Source organism: Sphaerodactylus townsendi, linkage group LG14 (genome assembly GCF_021028975.2).
Source record: "Sphaerodactylus townsendi isolate TG3544 linkage group LG14, MPM_Stown_v2.3, whole genome shotgun sequence".
NCBI classification, from domain to species: domain Eukaryota; kingdom Metazoa; phylum Chordata; class Lepidosauria; order Squamata; family Sphaerodactylidae; genus Sphaerodactylus; species Sphaerodactylus townsendi.
In genome coordinates, this window is record NC_059438.1 from 5910855 (window position 1) to 5935464 (window position 24610).

General features: G+C 45.7%; 2 protein-coding genes across 2 annotated transcripts; one reads left to right on the forward strand and one right to left on the reverse strand.

Annotated features, from left to right (window-relative positions):
* Positions 1 to 298: 298 nt before the first annotated feature.
* Positions 299 to 22123, reverse strand: LG14H16orf46 (linkage group 14 C16orf46 homolog). The gene is made up of 5 exons (XM_048516044.1): positions 21905 to 22123; positions 21379 to 21831; positions 10215 to 10463; positions 5775 to 6836; positions 299 to 1144 (listed from the first exon to the last, which is right to left on the reverse strand). The coding sequence occupies exons 1-5, from the start codon at positions 22121 to 22123 to the stop codon at positions 299 to 301; spliced, it is 2829 nt and encodes a 942-aa protein (XP_048372001.1).
* LOC125443703 (protein phosphatase 1 regulatory subunit 3E-like) lies at positions 20780 to 24046 on the forward strand. Its single transcript, XM_048515993.1, has one exon. The coding sequence runs from the start codon at positions 21095 to 21097 to the stop codon at positions 22130 to 22132; it is 1038 nt and encodes a 345-aa protein (XP_048371950.1). The 5' UTR covers positions 20780 to 21094; the 3' UTR covers positions 22133 to 24046.
* Positions 24047 to 24610: the final 564 nt, after the last annotated feature.

A 24610-nucleotide genomic window follows, 5' to 3' on the forward strand; every position in this document is an offset into this window, starting at 1 on the left:
CCCCCATAGGGGGGGCGCCCTGTGTGTCCCCTCCCCGGTCCCCTTGGAGCTACACCTCTGCTAGTGCCCAGGGCCTGGACTTTCCACCTTTTGGGTTGCATAAGCCCATTGAACCTCCAAAAAGCTCTCTGGAGGCAGTGGGGTAGCACTGCAGTGGTGCTGATCCTGGCTGCCCCACAGCTCTGGATTAGATGGCTCGTGTGCTCTCTAATTAAAGGTTCAGATGATTAATTCAAAGATTAAGGCTTGTAGCTCTTTGTTCTGTTATTCTTATTTTACCAGAGTCATACAACCAATATCAGTTTCCATACCCCCTTGAACTAGCAACGTTTGCATATCGCTCTGAATGAGACATCATGCTGCGCAGGGAAAAGAATGGGTCAGGTGAGTTAGGAAGGCAAGGTAAATTATCTCTGAGCATTAAGGACACATGGAAGAGTGGTACATGATTTTTTATTTGCTTTGTTGCTATAATATTCATCTCACCAACGTTTCTTTTACTCTTTTGCTTTCCTTTTCTAATTTTGGGTCTGTGGGAGTCGGTTTCAGTTGAGGTGCTGCTGCTTCCCCCTTTCTCAGTTCTTTTTGCTGTAATTGTTTCATTTTTCTTCGAAAGGGGTTCCACATGGAAACTGACCATTCCTTTTCCATCCGGTTTTAGGAACAACATTTCATTTAAGGTTGGATAGCTAAAACTGCTATGGGAGTTACTGTGAATTATTTTCGGCAAGCGATACTTGGGGTATTTTAGGACCGCAGGTTCTGTGTGTCCTAGAGAGTACTCAATCTCATATTCCTTTATTGGGAGGATCCTCTTTTCACCAAGGAATGCCTGAATGCTGTCTAGTTTGCCATTCCTTCTTTCTCCCTCAGGGTGAGCAGGTATCGGTGGAATATAGTTGTATGGCTTCACATAAGAGGCTTCTAACTTCTTACAGGTTGAAACAGTTTCTCCTGCAGCAAACTTACAATATGTTTTTGCCCGAACTCTCGCAGGTTGTCTTATACCAGTCAGATTTCTCTCAGGAGCAGAAGCCTTGCTTGTGTGAGATATATTAGAGACTGTTTTGCTTATTCTTGGGTTCTTGGGTTTTTCCTGTCTCTTGCAGCATGCGAAAGGAGTAGCTCTCCCCCAGCCATGTTCCTGGAAAGATAAAATCACGTTGCATGTAAAACTGAGAATTTGGCTGCTGGACTTTGTAATTTTGTAGCCACCGGCATTTAATGCAGATAACTTAGCCACCTTTTCTAACTAGAAGTGGTTCTGAACTTTGGCGAAATTCTTTTCCAGCCTGCTCAGGTGAAGGGAACTGTACAATATTGCTTTGAGTTTGCAAAATAAGAGTTAACTATTCCACTTAAACGTTGGACATAATTTGGGCTGTGATGGTTGTCAGCATACTGAGTAACGGGAATGTAACTTACAAGAATCAGGATCCAAAAATCTACTTAAGCCCATATTGTACTATCAGGGGACTTTTTTCCTATAAGCAATTGGCCCACCCACAGTATATCAAACTGGTTTTTACGCTCCCTTCAGTTTACAAGTAAACATCTACCAGTTTTGCCTGCGATAGGATACTAAACCTTTCTTGTAATTTTTAAAATCTTTACAGAATCTTTGGTTGTTCATGATTACGATGTAAAACAAGGCTTTGTATATACAATGGAAAGCAACTTGAGAGCATGTAACCGATGTATAAGTGTCAAATGCTGAATATGGAATACAACAGATTTTATCTCCTATCTTGGTAATGCATGCCCTGTGCACTCTTTCTTGTGTTCCACAGAAACACACACATCTGTTAATATATTTGTTATAGAAAGTTCAATGGAACCAATTTTTACAATCACACATTCCAGCTAAATTGTAGACAGAAAAGCTCAGTGATGTTTTTCATCCTCACAAAACATTACATACAAATGCTCTGTTGAATGCAAAACACAATAAAGCAGATTTTTTATTTTTTAAAAAAACTATTAAAATACACTCTGTTTTAAAGGGAACTGATAATCCACCAGAACTGTAACATCCATTCGTTTGGGCTTTGGGGCTAATGGGAATATTAACAAAAGACATGAGCCAACCAAAGCTAAGAGCTTTTTTTAGTTTGCTTCATTCATATTAAAGTGTTGTCAAGTTGAGGCTGACTTTGCGTGAACCCACCCAAGGGGTTTTTAAAGCAAGAGAGGACAAGAGGTGGTTTATCATTGCATTCCTCTGCATAGTAGCCCCAGTTTTCCTTGGTGGTCTCCCATCCAAATACTAACCTCAGCCAACCCTTCTCTGCTTTTATTTATTTATTTATTTTATATATTAGATTTAGGAACCGCCCACCCCCGAAGGGCTCCAATAGGCTCAGGGTTGGCTAGAGTATTCAGGCGACTTTTTGTTGGTTTAGAATATTTATATACCACTTTACCCCAAGAGTGTTGCCACTTTGATTTCAATGGGAGAGTTAGGCATTTGCTAAAGAATCCCCCCCTCGGACGCAGCGTGGCACGCACCTCCAAATGGACCTGTTAAAACCCAAGGAGGCTTTGCTATGCTCTCTTTGCTACTGGGCAAGAGTCCATTGGGCTAAAGATGGATCAAATATTGTTCACATTAGTGCCAGTTTCCTCCCCCTCTTTTGGAAGTTGTTGATGCTCTCACTGGAGTAGCAGGAAAGTTAACTTCGATGCCTATTAAACCCTGTTGTCCAGCTTTCTCCCTTGGTTTAAAACTGGTAATTCAATCCTCCAGTATTACAGCTTTTCACATTTGAATTACTCACAGAGGGGTAGCCATGTTAGTCTGTTGTAGCAAAATAAAACAAAATTCCAGTGGTGCCTTAAAGACTTGCAGCCCAATTCAGATGGGGTAAGGGGCAGAATGGCTGTGAGAGCAGCACAGGACCATACTGATGTATTTGCCTACTCTGCTGGCATAAGGGGCACCTACACCAATGGGGAGAGCAAAATATTCTGCCCATAACATTCAACAAGAGCGTTTGTGAGTCAAGAGCTAACTTCTTTAGATATGTGAACAAGTGAGGTCTGATTCACAAAAACTCACACCAAAATAAATGTTAATCATGAAGGAACCACAGGACCTTTTTCCACATTTAAAGCCTCTGCATTTTCATTTGCACCAATAGTATGGGCCAATTATTTTTATTCACTGTAAACAGGGACAGTGATTTCATACTTAGAAAGTATCATGATTCTCTTTTTTGTCAAAAAGCCAAAAACTGCTTATTTTCTTTCTATTTAGCTTTATTTTCAACTATTAATATCACTCAGTTCATAAATATGAAAGAATAACATCGGCTGAATGCAGGAACCATGCACTCAATCACACATAGGTTTCAATATGGCATTAAAACACTTTTTTTATCACTTAGCAGGTTTATATAGCCAACTAGTTATAGGCATGTCATGGTAAGTTACTACTATGGTTGCCTGTATCTTCCTCTTATCCAAAAGTTTGCTTAAAGCCCCACTTGAGTTAGATCACACAATCCTTCATAATTTCTCCAGTGGAAGATTCTTCACTTGGCAAAAGCCAACCGTTGGATGTAAATTACACAGATTTTTGCCTCTTAAGAAATGTAGTTCAGTTTTTTAGTTCAGTGCCCTTACTGTTAGTTGAGCACACAAGGCCTCATGTTACACACTTGTCGAATAACTTAAGCTTAAAACCTGCTGTTACAGACTTGCTGACCAGTAATTCCATTCATATCTCCTTGGAGATAATTGGGTTTTCATTGGAAAAGGGCCATTGCTGAGCATTTGTTCTCTATGTTGGTGGCATTTTAACACTTTTGTTTAAAATGCCTTTCTGCCGGTGTAGAGAACTGAAGACCAAGTCTCCACAGGCTGAAAGAATAGCAACTATCTTATATCCGTGTCTGCAATTGAGAATACTGATTCTTACTTTGATTATGACCAATTTGTATAATACCTTATAGAAGACCTGTCCTTTTCTTGAGTACGATTTCATGTTGGTCAAGTGTAATATAAAATGTGGATTGTGGAGGAGATTACCACCAGAGGCTTCCATTACGTTTTCCAGTGGTTTACACTCATGAAAAATTCTGCCAGCCATCTCCGCAACTGCCCAGATTGCACACTGTGGGGAGGACTGCAGCTGCTTGCCTGGGCAAGAAATGCATTTTGTTAACTAGCAAGTAATGTACATACACCCTTGACTAGTAGGTAAGACCTCTTTGTAGTTTCAAAAACATATTCAGCACTCTGATATTTTGAGTATAGAAGACTTAATGGGATATCTACAAGAGTATGACAAGTACACATTTGTAGATTTGTTGGAGATTAAGAGCAATTTGCAAAACCATTAGGAGAATAAAACTACTTGTAGATTTCAAATCTAAGTGGGCTCTGTGAATCTCAGATTTAAAGTTACACTGGAATATCAGAAATGCCATCACCTCCCCACAACTCCAAATGCATCAGGTAAGATGTAAGATAACTACAGCAGGTGACGCTGAGGAAATCTTGACTCAGATACTGAGGAACACTGTCACTGTGCATACAAACAAAGCATCTTCTGGAAGCTATGTTATCAATCTGAGCTACTTAATTTGGCATGAAGGAGAACAGTCACAGCTACCTTAAACTGAACAAGTACAATCAACACAAAGAAAAAATAACAGCCAAATACTAGTTCTGTTTACTTACATTCTTACATACTCATCAAACATAAAAGGAATTGTTACAACAAAATTATGGCACCCAGACATGACCATATTCAACTGCTTTGCAGTGTTAGAGAGGCTAGATGATTACTTCAGATACCTTTCTTGGTTCTGTTCTATCAAAGTGCTTGGGCCAAGCCTGTACAACCTGTGACCAATCAAACTACAGCCTGCCAGGACTCCCCAGTCTTTGCACCAGACGGGAACTTTTAGTGGGCTGTTACACGTTGCTTGTGGGCTATACCTAGCTTGATGAGTCTAGTTGTGCAGTTTTGGGAAGGCAAGGCCCAAGTCTTTATTTATTTTATTTATTTTTTATTTATTTTCGATTTATTATACCGCCCCATCCCCGTAGGGCTCTGAGTACGATTTGGCCATCAAAGAGAACTTGGCAATATCTCTGACTACTTTGTTTTCCCAGATTGGCGGGAAAGACTGGCTACATTTCTGGCCTTGCAATAGCTCCTACCAACTGTTCAAATCAATGAGGAGAACGCAGTTCACACTTATCTAATCTAGGGCATAGGAAGTACTGATACAGCAGGTATCCGATCCCCCAGATAAGAGCTGTGAGGGTCTCCCTTTAAGGACATGAAGGTTTTACTATATCAAGGGGCCTCATCCAGCCATTGTACTTTATCAAGGCTTGCTGCAGAGAGCTCAACCGAAATCAAGTGTTCAAGGGTCTACATCCGTGGTGGCGAACCTTTGGCACTCCAGATGTTATGCACTACAATTCCCATCAGCCCCTGCCAGCATGGCCAATTGTAGGGGCTGATGGGAATTGTAGTCCATAACATCTGGAGTGCCAAAGGTTCGCCACCACTGGTCTACATGTTACAAGAGGAGTGAATGGAAATTTTAAGTTTTTCATAAAAACAGATTCAGTCCTTTCTTCACAAAATAGCACCTATACGATTAACAAATACCCAGTCTGGTTTACAGTAGACCTTCAGTATTTTCTTTCATAATACAAAGAGCTCCAAACAAATCAATAAACAGCTCAGCATGAAAATTACAATAAAACAGTCAGGTCAGCCTAGAAGGCAAGGCAGTTATTGCAACATGGCTGACCGTTAAGGAAGGGAACAGTCCAGAAAGCAGTGGGATCTCCTGTGTTTTTGGCTCATTTCCTGGTTTGGGTCCAGTGTGACTCCTGCTTCGGGCGCAAGGATCCCAATTCTCATCGGCTTTGCTGTCACGAGCTCCTTTAGTATGCAGAAAATGCACACCGGAGAGATGACTCTTTCTTCTCAATGCAACTGAATTAGACATGGCTGAATTTTTTCTCTCGGGTACAAGAGTACAGCGCCAGTAGCACTGGTCCGTGGTTCCTGAGATGCATGAAGTCTTGGGACACTGTGGGGCAAAAGAGGCTCTCTTGTGGATTTTTACCGACTCCTTGAATGCATCACCTGTTGGAGGTATTCCTTTCTCATGTTTGGATTCTTTGGTTTTGAAAATCTGAGTGCGATAAATTGTCTCTGAAAGAGCTCGAGTTGCTTTTTCATACGCCTGGAAAATAACGGGCTTACTTTTCTTTGACGAAGGGTCCAGGCTGCATTTGAAAACTGTGTCCTTCAGAGGAGGCAAGAGCAGTGACGATTTAACAGCAGTCGCTTCAGAGTCTCCCAGATGACCTATCGTAGGCTCGTGGCTCTTTGTATCTTTGCATCTCAAGGTTTCTACACTTTTTGGCTTTCCAAGAGGCAATATGCTGTACTCTCTTATTGGCACCGCTTTCTTTTCTGCTTGGAGTAGCTGACTCTCCTTCATTAGAAAAGTCTTCTTTTCGCTTAAAGAAACTTGAGCTTCCTTAAAGGACAATCTTTTCTTTTCCCCTTGGGATGTCTGGGTTGAATATAATTTACTACTACAGTTGTCTTTTTTTGAATCGTCAACCACAGGGTAAGTACTCAGAGCTGTATTAGAATAGAGCACAGTTTGTTTCTCTGGAACGCTGCTTGTGGTGACCTCTGAACTTAACTTGGAGTCTTGCTCCAAACCTTTGTCAATAACTTGCATCAGATCTAAGCAATACAGGCAGCCATGGACAGACTCACTTGTCCTTGTTTTTCTAGCTCTTTTTTGTAACTGAAGATAAGCAAATGGGGCTGTTTTGTTCCAGCCTTGCACCTGAGAGCAAACAGACAGGAATGCAGATTAGAAACAGGGTAATGTTGATGCTTTAAAAAAACAAATACACTTGGGGTTGCCAGCCATAAAGCAATGAAACTTACCAGCAACCCCTTTAATAAACTTTAGGCCAGTTTTGCTATAAAACATCTACAGGAAAAGTAGTAGTCAAACTAGCCTCTCGTTAAAGTTATCATTTTCTGTTCAAAACAACGCAGCTGAAGCAATTCTTAGCTCTGACGGCATATCCCATTTATCACAGAATTCTGATGGTGTTGTTCAGCAAACCTTAAATCCACAACACGGTGGAAACAGAGCAGCCTCTACTGACTTAAAACAGTGAACTTCTCTTTCAGGCAAAGCAGCCAGTGTAATGTGAGGGCTGAACTTCAGTGTTCAATAAGATGACCAACAAATGCCAGTGTCGTCTAAATATTCCTGGAGCTGTTGAAGCTTTCTTTGCTGTTTAAAAGAAAAGACCGTTTCAATCAGGACAGAATTAGTTTGGCGGAGCACGACTGCCACAATGGCATAAAAACCTGGTCGCTTTCTTATCTACAGGCCCCTTTTCCATCTTGCTGTTACTTCACGACGCGCACAGATCGACCAAAGAACAGCCTCTTGCTTAACAGCGTGATCTGTTTTTTGTAGAGTTGACTGACAACTTCGTCAAAGAGTTTTCCCCCAACACCACCAGAAGTGTTGGCCTCTCTAAACTCTAGTTGAATCAACTACAGAATCAACAAAGCACAAGTGTCTTGGGACACCCAAAAACTTCCAAGCCTCTTAATTTTAACAGGGAACTGCTGTTCATTGCTGCAAAGATTTCAAAGCATCCGGTAGATCTCTTTAGGGACCTCTGAGCAATTGCTAACTCCTCTGTACTTTTCCTTATAGGTCTTAATTGGGCTATGCGGCTAATGCCTCATCTGCACTCTTTCCTCAGGCTAAACATGGGCAACTGTTTTCCAGCTGCTCTGCTAATGCATGATACAGGGGCTGCAATGGACCAACCTATAGCTGGCCAGTAGGATGCATAGCTTCCCTGTTGCCCCTTCCTTATTAATGGGAATTATAGTACGATCTTATTCTTTTAAGGTTCCGTTTATTTAATTTTCAGCTTATGAGCTCTGCTAGATACATAAGCTGCCTTTGTGTTGACATATTTGGATAAGCACAGTTAGAGTACATTCCATGAAATCTGTGTGTCTTAACTATTGGGTAAATAAAAACAATGACGGCTACATGAAAGAATCAGTTAAAGCAACTGAGCTGTTCAGTTCATGTATTCATTCAGTTCACAAAAAGAGCCAACATGGTGTAGCGGTTAAGAGTAGCAGACTCTAATCTGGAGAACTGAACTGTAAGTGACCTCAGGCCAGTCACAGTTCTCAGAACTCTCTCAGCCCACCCACAGGCAGGCAATCGCAAACCACCTCCCAATGTCTCTTGCCTTGAAAACCCTGCTAGGTCACCGTTAAGTCAGATGTGACTTGACAGCACTTTCCCCAACAAAACACAACTGACGTCTGAACATGAGTTTTAAACAGAATAGCCTATGTAACTGCATATTGAAATGTCATCATATGTTATGGGAAATCCCAGGCATTTCAAGTTTTAAAGCAGTTTTATATTTCAACAGAGAACCAGCATGCTGCAGTGGTTAAAGTGTCAAGTCAGGATTTGGGAGAACTAAGTTTGAATCCCCACTCTGCTATGAATCTTGCTGAGTGACCTTGGGGCAGTCATACACACTCAACTTTAACCCTGGCAAGGATTTGGATTGGAGACCTCTAAGGGATACCATGGTTGTGTCCCAGAGGCAGGAAACAGCAAACGACCTGTGAACTTCTCTTATCTTGAAAACCCTACTGGGTTGCCATAAGTGAGGAGTCACTTGATGGAAATTTAAAAAAATCCAACAATTGTTGCTCCAGCTAAAGAAAATTGATTCACACACTTAAACCAACTTCGATCTACATTTCAAGAGCAGCTGTAAACAGGATGCATCTGTGAGATCTGCACATTGAAATGCAGATGCTGTCTGTCTGCATTCCCTTGGTTGCAATAAAATGCATTTTTGATGTGCATTCTGCGAAGCCCATAATCATAATTTTATATGCACTTAAAAGGAGATTGGGGTGCCTGCCAGTAATGTGTGTTATATTAACTACCTTGAAACTGCTAGAAGTATGAATCTATTAAAAATATCTGAAAGAACTTTATTTCTTTTCTTGCTTAAAGGTTAATGGCCTTATCCAAAGAAGGAGCGGCGCGTGGCTGTGCCAGCAGATTTGCCTTCCTTGGGGCACTTGCCCCAGGGGAGAAGCAAGTCAACAACAACAGTGGAGAGGCGAATCCTCCGGCGTTCAGCCACCGTCCGCGGCCCTCCCCGGTGCAGGGACACAGCACCAGATGCAGTGCCAGCATCGCAACACTGCCACCATAGTGGCAACAGCCACTGAAAAGGTGGCGTAAGTCTCTTGAGTCCCATGGGGGCCTCTCAGCGGTGAGGAGGCTTTCCTGCTTTGTTGGCCTCCTCACATCACCAGGAAGCCTCTATGGGAGGGGTGGGGTGGGGCGGCTGCCATGCCAGTCATCCATCTGGCCACTTGGATAGGGCTGTCCAGGTAGCCAGAGTGCATAGGACTTGCTTACAAAGAACATTATCGAATCATAGAGTTGGAAGAGACCCCAAGGACCATCAAGGCCAACCCCCTGCAATTCAGGAACACACAATCAAAGCACTCCTGACAGATGACCATCCAGCCTCTCTTTAAGAAACCTCCAAAAGAGGAGACTATATTGTAAAGAAGAAGCAGACTATATTGTAGTAATTGTTCTCGTTTTGTTCATGAGTCTAATTAATTAATTAATTGATTGATTGATTGATTGATTGATTGATTGATTAATTTATAGGCTGCCTCATCCCCGAAGGGCTCGAGACGGCTCACAATATGGCTGTTCTACTGAACAGCAATCAACAGTATAAAATCAACAACATAAAACACTAAACCCATTAAAACCTATGCAGCGATTACAAACAGCAAAAAGCTATAAAAGACAACCAAGGTTCTTATAAAACAGAAGTTGTTTAAAAACAGGCGCCCGATCTGAGGCTAAAAAGAAAGGGAGGGAGTAGGCTGGGCCCACGACGGAATCCAAAAACAGGCCCAATTGTAATAAAAGATGGAACCTAGCAGCCTCAGTTTCAGTGGGGGGCAGCAGAACCACGGCTGGCCCCTCCAAAAGCCCGGTGGAATAACTCCGTCTTGCAGGCCCTGCGGAACTCCCCAAGGTCCCGCAGGGCCTGGACAGCTGGAGGTAGAGCATTCCACCAGGCAGGGGCCAGAGCTGTAGCATACAATTCTTACTCACTGCTTCCTCCCATCCTGTTCCATTAACAGACTCCAAGGACTTTTCTTCTTGCTCAGTTGAACTTTTACTGATGTTCAAAAGAATGTGGATCTGATTTCTCTCCCTTCTCTCATCCGGATAAGTGCAGCGCCAGTCTCTTTCCACAGTTTTCCCATTTGCAGTAGCTCTTTCAGAGTTGATTTCACTTTGATCCTGGCCAGTGGAAGTCATTACAGTTGCTGTCTCTGCAGGTTGCAAACGTTCTTCTGCCTGTATTTATAAAGGAGATGGAGTTTAAAATACTGGTAGTGCCTTCAGAAAATGTGCCTTATATTACCATAAGATGTATGGGACTTCTACTGACTATTGCTGGCTGCTGTGGGTTTTCTAGGCTGTGTGGCCGTGGTCTGATAGTCCTAATGTTTTGCTAGCATCTATGGCTGGTATCTTCATAGGCATGTCACAGTGAGACATGTTTCTCTCTGTCCAGACACATCTCACTGTGACATACCTCTGAAGATGCCAGCCATAGGTGTGGGCAAAACATTAGGAGCAAAACCTACCAGGAACTCAGCCAAACAGTTCAGGAAATCTGTTGATTTCAGCCATGAACGTCTTCAACAATATCTTTTGTTGCTTCCAGAAGTAAAAACCTTCAACACTTTATTTTGTTGGTTTATTAGTCTGTAAAGCCTGCTGCTTTTTAAGCCATACCAAATAACTTTGCTATCAGCAATTCTTATGAATCCTGTTCCACCTAATAAATAGTCCTATATCCCAACAGAAATTGTTCTAGTGCATACTTTCCCCTAATTTATGCTGTCCTCTCAAAATTATGTAGTGGTGCACACCATTACTTACATGATCAGAGACACTAGTCATTCAAAATTCATACATCCCAAACAAGCTATCTCAAAGTGAACATCCACATTCCCAATTTTCTCCTCTGTTAGGAGGAAGCATTCGAGTGTTTTAAAAAACCAAAGTTTCCTGTTTAATTTTCAAACATTTTACAGTTCTTTTCAAATGCTGACTTAAACTTCACCTGCCTCAGATTCCAACCTTCTTCCTCCATTACTATTCTGAACTGTTCCAACTCTGTGTAACTCTGTGCATGGTCAAAGGCTCCCTTATCTTCTAAAAAACTAAACTTGCCCCTTTTCCAAACATGATCTTGACACAGAAAATCTGCCCCCCTTCTTCATTTTCAAAAAGATTTATAACATCTAGCCTAATGAGGAGTTCCAAGGAGCTGAAAGGGTTGCACAGCATTTTGTGTAATTTTGATTAGACTCTGTAAAAGGTACTACATAGATTGTTTGGTTTTTTTCTTTCACCGCCCTCCAAACCCTGGACAATTCTTCCATTTCAACCTTTCTTTGCATTATCGGAGGCTTTCACGGCCGGAATAAACTGGCTGTGGTTTTTCCGGGCTGTGTGGCCATGGTCTGATAGTTTTTGCTCCTGATGTTTCGCCGGCATCTATGGCTGGCATCTTCAGAGGCATGGTGGGATGTGCCACAGAGAGAAACACATGTCACTATGAAATACCTCTGATGAAATACCTCTGATGCCAGTCACAGATGTGGGTGAAACATTAGGAGCAAAAACTACTAACTAGACCATGGCCACACAGCCCAGAAAGCCCCCAACAACCACTGTATGTATGTATGTATGTATGTATGTATGTATGTATGTATGTATGTATGTATGTATGTATGTATGTATGTAATCCCTTCCTTCACTGCCCACCTTCCCTCATTTCTCTCTGGGTTCAGAAAGCAAGCATTTTGGTTCCTCCTACCTGCTTGGAAATCTTCCCCTCCGCCTCCAGCTCTTAAACACCTGGCAACCCCATTGTCAATATTATTCCCATTTCCATTTGCAGTCTGCCTTTCTCACTGGGACCTAAGAGGGATCACAAGAGCAGTGCCCACTATAGCCCTCGTCCCCCATGCCCAAGCTGCCCTCCACAGACTCACCCCATATCACTGTATCCCCTCTTTCAGATACGTCCCTGGTGGGGGTCTCCCCTTCACCCCAAACTTCACCACCCGCCTCCTTCACCTGTCAGTCTCCGGGCGAGGGTGGGAGGCAGCAGGGGGCGGAGCAAACGACGAGGGAGGCGCAGACGGGCGTTGCGGGGCGCTGCTCTGGGAGATGGAGCCGCTGCGGATGCGCTCATAGTGCGCAGCCGCTCCCCCTCCTCTGACGTCACCCTGCCCGTCTGCACGCCCGCCGGCTTCAAAACCGTTGCCATGGGTTACGGGGGTGGTTTGGAAGGGAAGAAGTCCAGAGGATGGGGCGTGCGGTGGGGGCGGGGCTGAGGGCGGTTGAGGGGGCGACCGGGGGAGGAGTCTGAGGGGAAATAAGATACGTTCAGAAGGGAGGCTGAGGGACCAAAAGGGCATGGGAACTTCCTGTGCAGCTCAACTCGTTTTTAAATAATTTAAGACTTCATATATTTTATCCTAAAAGCTTGCCGAGTAATACATTTTTTTTAATTAGAGGACCAACCAAGTTGGCACAAAGCACCGTATAAGCTTTCGAGCTTGTCATCCCCCCCCTGGTTTGCTCCCAAATAAGTGTCTGTTTAAGAGCTGCAACAAATGACAAAACCCAACTTTGTTCCACTTTTAACCATAGCGGTCAATTAGTGGATAAGATACACATATCTTGGGGTATGAGGCATCCCCATGTCACAGCTGGCGAACCTCTGTGCACCTGTAACCCCTGTGTCAGAATGGGATGACCCAGAAAGGGGTGGAGTCTGAAATGAAGTAGAATGCTGCAGAACTCATGAGGTTGGAGGAAGCGAGACTACCAGGCTGGGACCTTGATTGATTTTATTAAGCCCTTAACACCTTGTCTAAGGTAACTGCAATGTTGTGGGGAACTAGTGGGAAGGGAGTTTATTTTTTTTGCTATATTGTAAATGTTAGAATTTATTGTTTCAGGGTTTTTGTGTGTGTAAATGGTGAGAGTTTTCTGGGAACCTTCATCATCTTGAAGCCCATTCACCAAGCCTCAGAAGTCTTCAAAACCAACCACCAGCAAAGAAGAATTGGACTTGGCAATATCAGTAGACTGTAAATAAGGACTTGAAAATGCAAACTTAACAGGACTGCAAAGTGTAAATGTTAAATGTTTTAAAAGTGTTATTTGTTAAGTAAAGTAAACTGTTTTGTTTAAATTTGGTTCTTTGCAACTCCTTCCAAGTACTGCCCCACAGAACCCACAAGCTGAGGTTACACACCACTGAAATCCAACGGGCTTTGCAAAATCCCATGGAATTTCTTAAACGTTTTTTCTCACTTCCTAGATCAACAAGAATTTCCATGGACAGCTTCTGGATGTCCAGAAGCAGCATTCTTGCACTTATGAATCCACCCTAGTTATTGTTAACTCGTTCTGTAAAAGTACAGGAGATGTACACATTAGAAGATACAAATAATACAATAATCTATCACTACTGCCAATCAATCTGACTGACATGGAGGAATGGGAGGAGGAAATGGAAATAACTAGTCAGATAATTTTAATTATTCAGTGTAGAGATGAATGTAGTAATGTGTTGTAGCATGGATGTAGTAATGTGTTGATAGAGGAACCAGCAGTTTAATCAGCTCTTGCATCTATCATTCATGTGATGGTTCTAGCTTACTGTGGCAATTTCCTTCTTGAGAAAAAGAAATCAAGACAATTGCAAAATATGGTCTGTAATAAGATTTTTACTTGTTATATATACAGCTTTCAAAATATAAACCAACCATAACATTATGAACAGATGGAACGCCTACAGAAATCAATCAAAAAGCCAACACAGCTTGGATATCAATAACTAAACTAACATATCTGCATTAACAGTAAAAAAATGAGGTAATATGATGGAGAAATTTTCACAAAGATGTCACTGTTCTATAACTGCTGTGCCATCACTGAGAAGTCCTGTCCCAAGACTTAGAAGTTGCAAATAATCTGGCAGATTCTGAAATTTAGAATGTACAGGGTTTAATGCAATCATTGCCTTCCACAATATGAGAAATCAACTGGAGGTAGATTTCCACTACTGGATGAAGACTCCTTCCTCCAGTGCTGAATTCTTTCTTAGCAGAAGAGAACCACTGGATCCCCACCTTTACAACTGTGTCCTTGTAATTATTCTGTGGCTTTAAAATTTCCTGGCTAAGGAAGGTGAGCTTTGAGTTAACAAATTCTCAGGTCAGATCTCAGATAGATAATCTATATATATAAAAAGCTAACAGTGTTTTTGTTAGTGGTAGTATAACTCAGTAACTGCTGGGCCAATTCCTCTGAAAATTCCCAGCCACTATAGTCAGCCAGGTGAGAGTGTTTTTAGATGTTCACATACCTGAAATTTCACACCTGGACCAGGTAAAACACTTTTTCCTGGTGCTCCATGGTGAAGGACATGCAGCTGCCTGTGTGTAACTGTCACCCTTAGAATGTTTGTGCTGCTTAGAATGTTCACTCAGATGACCAGATATGAGCAGTGCAGACAGTACATAGGCAGTAACTCAAGTGGAAGTGAAACACATACAAACACATACACACGAGGGAGAGGGAAGGGAGGGAGGGAGAGGGAGAGGTGGCATGCAAGGGAAGAGAGGGAGGGAGAGGAAAGGGACGGAGGGGGAGGCATGCAAGGGAAGAGAAGTGAGAGAAGGGAGACAGTGAGGGGTGGCATGCAAGGGAGGTGAGGCAGGGTGCCCAGCATCTTGATATGACCCACCCACCCTAGCGGAGGGAAAGGGAAGGGGGGGAGGGGGAGGGGTGGCATGCAAGGGAAGAGAAGTGAGGGAAGGAAGAGAGTGAGGGGCGACATGCAAGGGACGGGAGGGAGGGGCCAGGCACCCTAGATTCCCTGAATACTGCGGTTACAGTTAAGAAAACCAGGCATGCATTACTCAGGAGTAAGCTTGGTACAGCAACCATTACATACTTTGAATGGCTGTGTCGCGTCCCCAGAGGGTTTCCTCAGAAGCAACACCCATTGCCACCAACCAAACTTACTCCCAGGTAAGGGATCATGACCAGCCAGCCTACATGTGTGGGAGGGGTACCTTTCCATTCCCCCCCCCCCCCCCCCAAGGAATGTGGGCAAACACATCAATGACATTGCACAGTATCAGGCTGCGTGTTTGCATGAGCACGTACTGCTGGTCTCTGCAATTGATTTGCTGCTACTGTTCCTTTCCCATTTCACCACAATAAGCCACAGCAATGCGTGGCCGGGCCCCGCTAGTGATAGATAATAGGTAACCATGACCACTCCCATCTCCAGTACTGGAATAGTATCTGCCTTCCTGAACTGAGCAATTGGACTCTGGTCTGTTCCAGCATCCTCTTTCTTATGTTCTTATGATACATTGGCATCTGTCATCACTAGCAAAAAACAAAACTGATAGTTTTTCTGCCATCTGTGAGTCACTGATATGTATACTTCCTTGTTACTGCAAATCTAACTCCCAAACAAAAACAGATAAAACATCTAAGATCCAGTACATGTGTAATTTGTCCCATTCCAGCCTTACATTCCTGGATGCCAGTGATCATCAGCCTCCTCTGATCCAAGGCTGGTTTTGAGCTCCTATAATCCAGCCTTCTGTCCCATATATGCCTTTGGTTATTCTGTAGCGTCCATTAGAAAGCATGCCCAAGCCTTCAAAAGCACAGATTAAAACTTGCCATGTTTTCCCTTGTAATGAGAGTGTTACTCGACAGCAAAGCATCCTAGAGAAGAGAGTGCTTACCCTGTTTCCCCGAATATAAGACATCCCCTAAAAATAAGGCATAGTAGAGGTTTTGCTGAAGTGCGAAATATAAGGCATCCCCCGAAAGTAAGACATAGCAACGTTGGAAGCATGCCCGATGAACAGAACACAGAAAAATAAGACATCCCCTGAAAATAAGACATAGCGCATCTTTGGGATTAATATAAGACACTGTCTTATATTCGGGGAAACACAGTAGCAATTAAGACAGTGTTCAATCCTTCCACTGTCAACTGTTCCCCCGAAACTTGATTTTAAACCATGTATTCATTTAACAAATATGTTTCTGCAACCCTGTAGGGGGAAGACTTTTTTTGCATCAAGTTTCTGTTTTCTGTATTTTGTGGAATTATTTTAACCAAGCATCTGAAAAGACAGTACTGATCTTGACAGCCCAAGGGTGAGTCAGTATAAAACAGCTTCATCACACATACCACTAGTTAAAAGCATTTTTCTGCAGTTATTTGTCACCTGAGTTTCTGGGGATGATTCAGGTGATAATGCACTAAATGAAATGACAACGTGACAATGTTTCAAAGTGAAAAGAAATTGTAAATGTCTCTCCAGACCATTCATAGCAAGTGGGAGTTGTACTTAGAACAAATCACCTAGATCTTTGCTTTCCCCTCTTGTATGAGCAAGACTTAGTAAATTATTGTGGTGACTTTTATGTTCAGCATTTATCAGCAGGCTGTATTAGAGACATTTCCTTTTATAGGAGAAAGTTTCTATTTGTTTCCCATGCTGTGCCAAACTCAACAGAGACAGCAAGTATGCATCCCATTGGATGTTGTAATAGGACTATACAAACTAATATGCACAGTCACTAGGAAAGCCAGGAGATAAAGTTATTAGGGTTAAACTGGCTCACTATTTGCTACAGCTGTTATGCTCAGTTCAAAAAAAGTGCAAGATGGTTGTACTGCAGACACATGACTTACATGAAGACTAGAATAGAATTTTTGAAACTGATTTTAGATAAAACTTGTGCTGCAGTTGTCTTTATGAAAGGTCCAGCTTTGTAAACTTGTAGAGTTTGTAAACTCTACCACACAAGTCTTTAATGTAGTCCTTGAAAATTAGAAGAAGAGGAGGATGCCTCCACCAAGGAGGAAGAAGAAGAGTTTGGATTGATATCCCCCCTTCTCTTCTGTAGGACACTCAAAGGGGCTTACAATCTCCTTTCCCTTCCCCCCTCACAACAAACACCCTGTGAGGTGGGTAGGGCTGAGAGAGCTCCGAAAAGCTGTGACTAGCCCAAGGTCACCCAGCTGGCGTGTGTGGGAGTGTACAGGCTAATCTGAATTCCCCAGATAAGCCTCCACAACTCAAGTGGCAGAGCTGGGAATCAAACCCGGTTCCTCCAGATCAGAATGCACCTGCTCTTAGCCACTATGCCACTGCTGCTCCTTAACTTAACAAAACATTAACTTGTTCTAACCACAATTCAATAAGGACCTATGACATACATCTAAGAAAGTTATATGTATGGATTGTGGTTATGATATTACTCATGGACAGAGATTCAATTTTCCCTTTATATGCCCCAGGTGCAATTTTAAAATTGGCTTTTAACATTAGTCTAATTCTTTTTAAGGATTAGTACTCCTCTGCTCTACCACACAAGTCTTTAACGTAATCCTTGAAAAACAGAGAGGAAAAAGACAATTTGGGCTCCTCAGAAGCGCTTCACCAATTTAAGTATTCTTGGTTTTTAAGAGATTTTCAGATCTGGTTTTCAAAAGGGAAAGTAAGCCATACAGGAATGGGTTTTTTGTCCTGCAGCAACTTTACTCACAATTTTGTTTGTGTACTTCACACATGTGTGGGGCCCATATTACTCATCACCAACCGTTAAAAGTCATAACCAGCACCTTGACCTTGGAAATACTGGCAGCCAATATAGCGATTTCAAAATGGGTAGCATGTTTGTTCCCAGCAGCTAGCCCCTGACTATTTTGCGTAAGCTGGTCTAAACCCACCCCCACCATTCTGCTATGTAATTGCAGAACTGACCTGTTTGGAGAACATACCTATTAAAGTTCATAAGGTGTTTAAAAAGTAGAAAAAGATCAAATTCTCTGGCATATTTACAGACTTCTAAATCTTGTGCATATCTCCTTTAACAGGAAAAAGCCTCAAAGAAAAATTAGTCACCACACTGCGGAGGCGACTACGTGACTGCACTCAAGTACAGTGACTCAGGAAACTCTTATCTTCTGACAAGTACAGCTGCACATCCAACAAAGGTAAAGATCTTTTCACAGCACGGAATACACTGTAATGATTTATTAAGGGTATTTAAGTTCCACTACTATAGGTTGCTTCATAGTATTCTAATGTTTCACAAAGAATGCATGCTTTTCAGAAGAAATACTCTTAGAAAAAGCCCTTCTGAGTTTGGCTGTTGTTAACTTTGGCAAAGTTGGCCCAGTTCCATGTATCTTCTGTACAATGTGAGTTGTAGAACGAGCTCCCTGACGAGGTCCAAAACAGTACGTTTCTTACAGCTTTCTGGATAATGGGTAGGCTGTGTGTGGCTCAATGCAACAAACAGCCTTTGCTTGGTATGCAGAAAATCCCATGTTCAGCCCCTGGCGTGGCATCTCCAGTCAATAGGACCAGGCAGTAGGTGATATCAGTGACATATCTAGGGGTCAAGGTGGGTCATTTGACCCAGGTAGTAGATGTGCACAACCTCCCTCTGTCCCTCCCGGCGTAGGAGTGGCGTAGGTTACGAAGTGGCGTAGGAGGTTAAGGGCTCGTGTATCTAATCTGGAGGAACCGGGTTTGATTCCCAGCTCTGCCGCCTGAGCTGTGGAGGCTTATCTGGGGAATTCAGATTAGCCTGTACACTCCCACACACGCCAGCTGGGTGACAGCTTCTTGGAGCTCTCTCAGCCCCACCTACCTCACAGGGTGTTTGTTGTGAGGGGGGAAGGGCAAGGAGATTGTAAACCCCTTTGAGTCTCCTGCAGGAGAGAAAGGGGGGATATAAATCCAAACTCTTCTTCTTCTTCTTCCTCCCTGGTGGAGGCATCCTCCTCCTTCTCTTCCAACTGGGAAAGCGCGGGCAGTGGTGGGGAGCAGACTTTTTGGAGGGCAGCGGTGGTGGTGGGGAGTTATGCTGGGTGCGATGCCTGGGGGCGGGGCTTGTCCAGTCACTGTTTTGTGGTGATTTAGCCTCCCCAGGGCACTTGCCCTAGCAGAGAAGCAATTCTGCCAGCATGCAGCCTCCTCAGCCCTCCCTGGCACTGGGACATGGCACCAGCTTCCCAGCACTGTTAAGCCCAATGCAATGAGGGTTTCTTAGCAGCAGGGAGGCTTTCTTCCTTTGCAAGCCTCCTCATGCCGCCAAGAAGCCCCTATGGCAGGGGTAGGGAACCTGCGGCTCTCCAGATGTTCAGGAACTACAATTCCCATCAGCCCCTACCAGCATGGCCAATTGGCCATGCTGGTAGGGGCTGATGGGAATAGTAGTTCCTGAACATCTGGAGAGCCGCAGGTTCCCTACCCCTGCCCTATGGGAACATTGGGGCAGCGTGGCTGCAGTACTGCGGCCAGCTGCCTGGCCTCTTGAATGGATCTCAGGGAAAAAACACTCTGTCCTCTCAGCACTGACTGAAAACTGGGACTCCAGCTGCCAGCCAAATACAAGCTGCTGTGGTTAACTCCTTGTAGGCTAGAACTTTGATTACAAGCAGCAAAGGAGTCCTGGAATCCATCACAGCCTACAATAGATTACATTTTTCTCGATCTGTAGTACTGCTTCTGATTTTGATTATGACTTATAAGATTCTCTATTTGCATTTTCATTCTTAGTTTGAGAACCAACATGGTATAGTGGTTAAGACTGACCCAGGACAGCTTCAAAACATCATGCACGCCATGGAAGCTTGCTTGGGTCCCTTGGACCAGCCACATACTCTCAGCGCTGTCACCGTGGCTAGTATTTGGATGGGAGACCTCCAAGAAATACCACGATTGCGAGGCAATGGCAAACCATCTCCAATCTAGGGGTTTTCAGTCTTTTGAGAAATAGGACACCACAATATTCTAAGTAAATAAAATCAGAGCAGTAAAAATGCAAATAATAAATTAAGCAAAGAGATTTTTAATCAAACCTCCATTTGTTAATTTTGTTAAAACAACCAGCACATATTAAAGCAGGAGTGAATTGAGCTAGGTTACTAAATGCTTTCTGCTTTTATAGAAGTGGCACTGCTTTTCTCTAATCCTCATAATTTTTACATCATCAGGGTACTGCTCTATGCCATTGGCTTTCTTTTCACGCCAAAGGACGCTCCATTTTCCTGATCCGCGCCTTTTGCCTTTGACAGTGACTGAGCGCCTCTGCAGCTGAAGCGCGGCTGCCTTATTGCAAGTGCATGCCAGGGGATGGAGCTGGCTTCACTTCCTCCTTTTCAACGCGTTTGCAAACTCGCCGCACGCTCATTAGCCTCCTTCCCCCGAGCCAGGCTCTGGGTCCGCTACTTGCGTAACGGAGGAGGATGGCGCGATGCCTTGTAATGGCTCTGCCGGGGAATCCCTTCTGCCGCCGCCTCCTCTTTTGGATCTCGCTAAGGGCACCGGGGGAGCGGGGGAGGCAAAGGAACCGTCACGACCAAGGAAGAGGCTGGCGGCGGCGGGGAGAGGGAAGGAGGCTCCGGCGAGGCCGGGGGAGCAGAGGGGGCGGGCAGGCCGAGAGGAGGGGGCGGAGAGTGGCGCGCTGATGAATCGGGACGCGGACACGAGGCCCGGGATGCGTAGATTTTGCTGCATGACTCCGGCACGACGTCAGCAGCGGCACGTCCAGACGGTCTCCCCCAGAAAGCGCGCCGGACTCCGCAGCCGCGCCAGCGCCCGAGCAGTGCCGCCACGGCAGCAGCAGCAGCAGCAGCAGCGGGGGGAGCTCTCAGGCCAGCGCGGACCGCGGGAGGGGGGCTGCGCTTGAGTCACGACGACCCGCCGGTTCTGCAGTCAAGAGACCTCCCGACGACTCCGGGCTCCCCCGGCCGGAAAGGGCTGTAGCTGCTTGGCCAGCGCCGCCGGCCGTGCCTCAAGGGACGGAGCGAGCCATGCACTGACCGGACGGAGAAGAAGAGCATGGAGAAGGCCGGCTCCCTGCACGCCTCGGTGCCGGCGCCGCCGCCGCGCCTCTACCTGCCGCGCCACTTCAGCTGCAGCGCGTGCCTCTATGGCGGCCTGGCCGAGCGCTGCAAGGGCGGCTGCAGCCCGGAGCCCGAGGCGGTGGAACTGGCGCCCTCGCCGCCCGCCTCGCCGCCCCCCGTGACCCGCCAGGCGCCCTCGCCGCCTCCCGCGCCGCGATCGCCCTCGCCGCCGCCCGCCTCGCCCTCGTCGCCCTCCGCCTCGCGCGGCAGGGAGCCCACGGTGTCCGCCGTGCCGCCCAGCCCCACGCTGCGCCGCCGGGCCAAGTCCCTGCCCACGCCCGGCGAGAGGGGTCTCCGGCCGGCCCTGCAGCAGAGCCCGTCGCGCCGCAAGACGGTGCGCTTCGCCGACTCGCTGGGCCTGGAGCTGATCGCCGTGCGCCACTTCTGCCAGGCCGACGTGCCGCACGTGCCGCCCCCGCCGGCGCCCCTGCCCGCCTCGCCGCTGCCCCGCGCCGCGGACCTGCTCAAGACGCGCAAGCCGCCGGCGCTGGGGGAGCTGGAGCCGGTGCTCTTCGGGCCGCCCGCGGGGCCCGCGCTGGAGCCGCTCTTCCCGCCGCAGCCCGGCAGCAGCGCCGGCTTCCTGGAGCGCGTGCGGCAGAGCAAGGTCCGGCTGGAGGCCGTGCGGGCCGAGGCGGCGGCGCTGCGCGGCTCGGTGCGCGTCCTGAACCTGGCCTACGAGAAGGCCGTCTCGGTGCGCTACACGCTCAACCGCTGGGCCAGCAGCCACGAGGTGCCCGCCGCCTACCTGCCGCCGGGCCACGCCGGGGACGGCCTCACCGACCGCTTCGTCTTCCGCCTGCCCGTGGGCGCCGGCGCCACCTGCCTGGAGTTCGCGCTGCGCTACCGCGTGGCCGGCGCCGAGTACTGGGACAACAACGACGGCCACAACTACAAGCTGCGCGCCCGGCACAGGCCGCCCGACGCCTCCTGCCCCCAGGCCGACGGCGGGGGCGCCTGGATCCATTTCATCTGAGCACCACCGGGCCGGCTTCCCCTGCCCTGAAGGCCGCCGCCGCCGCCGCCAGCCTCTGCAGCTGCGCCTCTCCGGGGTGCGGCAGGCGCCCTCCTTGCTGCGTGGGGCCAGAGAGGACCAAGAGCGCCTCCACCGCTGCGGGGAGTGATGGTCTCATGATGTGCTTATAGTAAGGAGTCTGCACCTCCTCCAGTGCTGTGGCCTCATGCACTTTATAGTAAGGAATCCTGCTCCTGCCAGAGGAAGTGAAAAACACTGTGTAAAGCAAAGCCCACCTCCAACCGTATGGCCCCTTATTTGCTTGGTTTGTGTGTTTCTTTTGTTTTGTTTTTTGCTTTGCTGCCCGCTGCCCACTGTCTCTGAGGCACAAGTGTGCCAAAACGTTCCACATCCACCTTTGACTTTGAATTGTCTTTTTCTTCTTGCCAGCTAGGTCTGCACTTCTCAATTTACTGAACAGGAAGGAAGTTCCGTTGAAGTCTGCTGTAGTTCTCGCCAAGGCGATGAGCCACATGTGGTCCTCCACCTCAGGCGGAAAGTGAGGAATCACATGTCTCAGTGCTCCTCCACAGAAACAGTTCCCTGCAGGTAGACAACTGGAACATTAGGGGACAGCCTGTTTTGGCTGTGACGTGTTAATTTTCCATTGGCAGGGAGATTTTCTGTGGAGGAGAGTTCAGTAGCATGATTCAGCATCTACAGTCGTATAGCCCAGACAGACGTTTGCCACCCCAGTGAAAACTGGCACTCGATAAAGCATGGGCCGCATACATGTTTTGAGTTGTGAGCCTGCTGCGGCCGTACACTCACCATGCTGTGTTTAGGCAGTGTGTTCCCCTGAGATCAGTTTTTTTTTTAATGTGTTTACAGCAGTCGCCTACTGCAAAGAGCCACAATTGGCTGGAGACTGGTGACATCACTAGTCCATTCCCCCAAAGCAGTTTCTTGGCATTTTAAAAACTGGTTTTTTTTTAAGGTGTCTAGAAATACGTTTAATTGGATGGATGTACTCGCAAATATTGAACATTGAAAACAAGGAAGTGGCAAGGCAAGCTACTGACCGGTGTCAAATTCGTGGCCCTCCAGATGTTATGGACTACAGTTCCCATGCTGGCAGGGGATGATGGGAACTGTAGTCAATAACATCTGGAGGGCCACGAGTTTGACACCTATTATGGTTGCCAAAGCTGCAGCAAAAGCAGGGGGATGCCATCCTTAAGCTACACAAGGAAAAATAATGCAGGGAATCTTGATTTGCTTCTGTGCAAATATATCCTTCCTGTTTAAATGTATGTTGAGTTGCACTGAAGGGATTGTTTCAGTTTGTGATTATATGTGAACAGTCTGCATTGGAAATTGGAATCCGCACTCTCCAAGGATGTAAATGGTTTAGGCAGCCGAGTGTGACAGATGTCACCACTGTACTTTCCCCTGAGGGCTTCCTGTGTGCTTGATAAAGTGACAACGCGCTTTCCTTCAAAATACAGAAAGATCCAATTTTCTCAAATTGTGCCACTTTTCCCTCCTCAACCCTGCCTGGTTGGACCATGAGGCCTCTTCTGCTGATCTCAGGTATTGTTTCTTCTGCAGTTCTTCGGTCACTGTCACTAAGTTGTGAGATGCTTGTTTTTTATACATCACCAGATGATATTTTCGAATTGTGTATTTCCAAGTGAAATGCAGACAGTCTGTGTTTTATATCTTGAGCAGTACGGAAAAGGGAGGGAAGTGACTTCAGAGAAGTGACTCAGAGGCAGAATGTCCGGAAAGGGGTGTGTTGAAACAACCTGCAAGGTCCTCAGTTGCTTAAACTTTTAACCCCACTCCTTTCATTTGTTACTAGAAGAAGAGTTTGGATTTATATCCCCCCTTTCTCTCCTATAGGACACTCAAAGGGGCTTACAATCTTCTTGCCCTTCCCCCCTCACAACAAACACCCTGTGAGGTGGGTGGGGCTGAGATAGCTCAGAAGAACTGTGACTAGACTAGCCCAAAGTCACCCAGCTGGCGGGAGTGCATAGGCTAATCTGAATTCCCCAGATAAGCCTCCACAACTCAAGTGACAGAGCTGGGAATCAAACCCGGTTCCTGCAGATCAGAGTGCACCTGCTCTTAACCTCCTATGCCACTGCTGCTTCTAATACTATAAGCAGTTGTTTTGTATCATGTTAGCCAAACTAAGGAAAGTTGTGTAAAACAATGGCATTGTATTTACTAGTTTTGACTAGATGTCTGGAGTGGGGCTGGAAAATTATTTCTCATTCTTAAATATTGGGTTTTTAAAAGAATTCAGAATGAAAGATTGAATGCCACCCCATAGTGGTGCTCAGTTTCTACCTGGAGTGTAGCCCATTGCCATCTGGGTTTTTCTTAAGCTCTGGTTGACAAAGCAAACAATTTTTCTACTTTAGAGATCATGCCAGCAAGGAGGAGGGAAATTTCTGAAGGTTCGGTTGCCAAGGCTGGAGAATGGGCAGT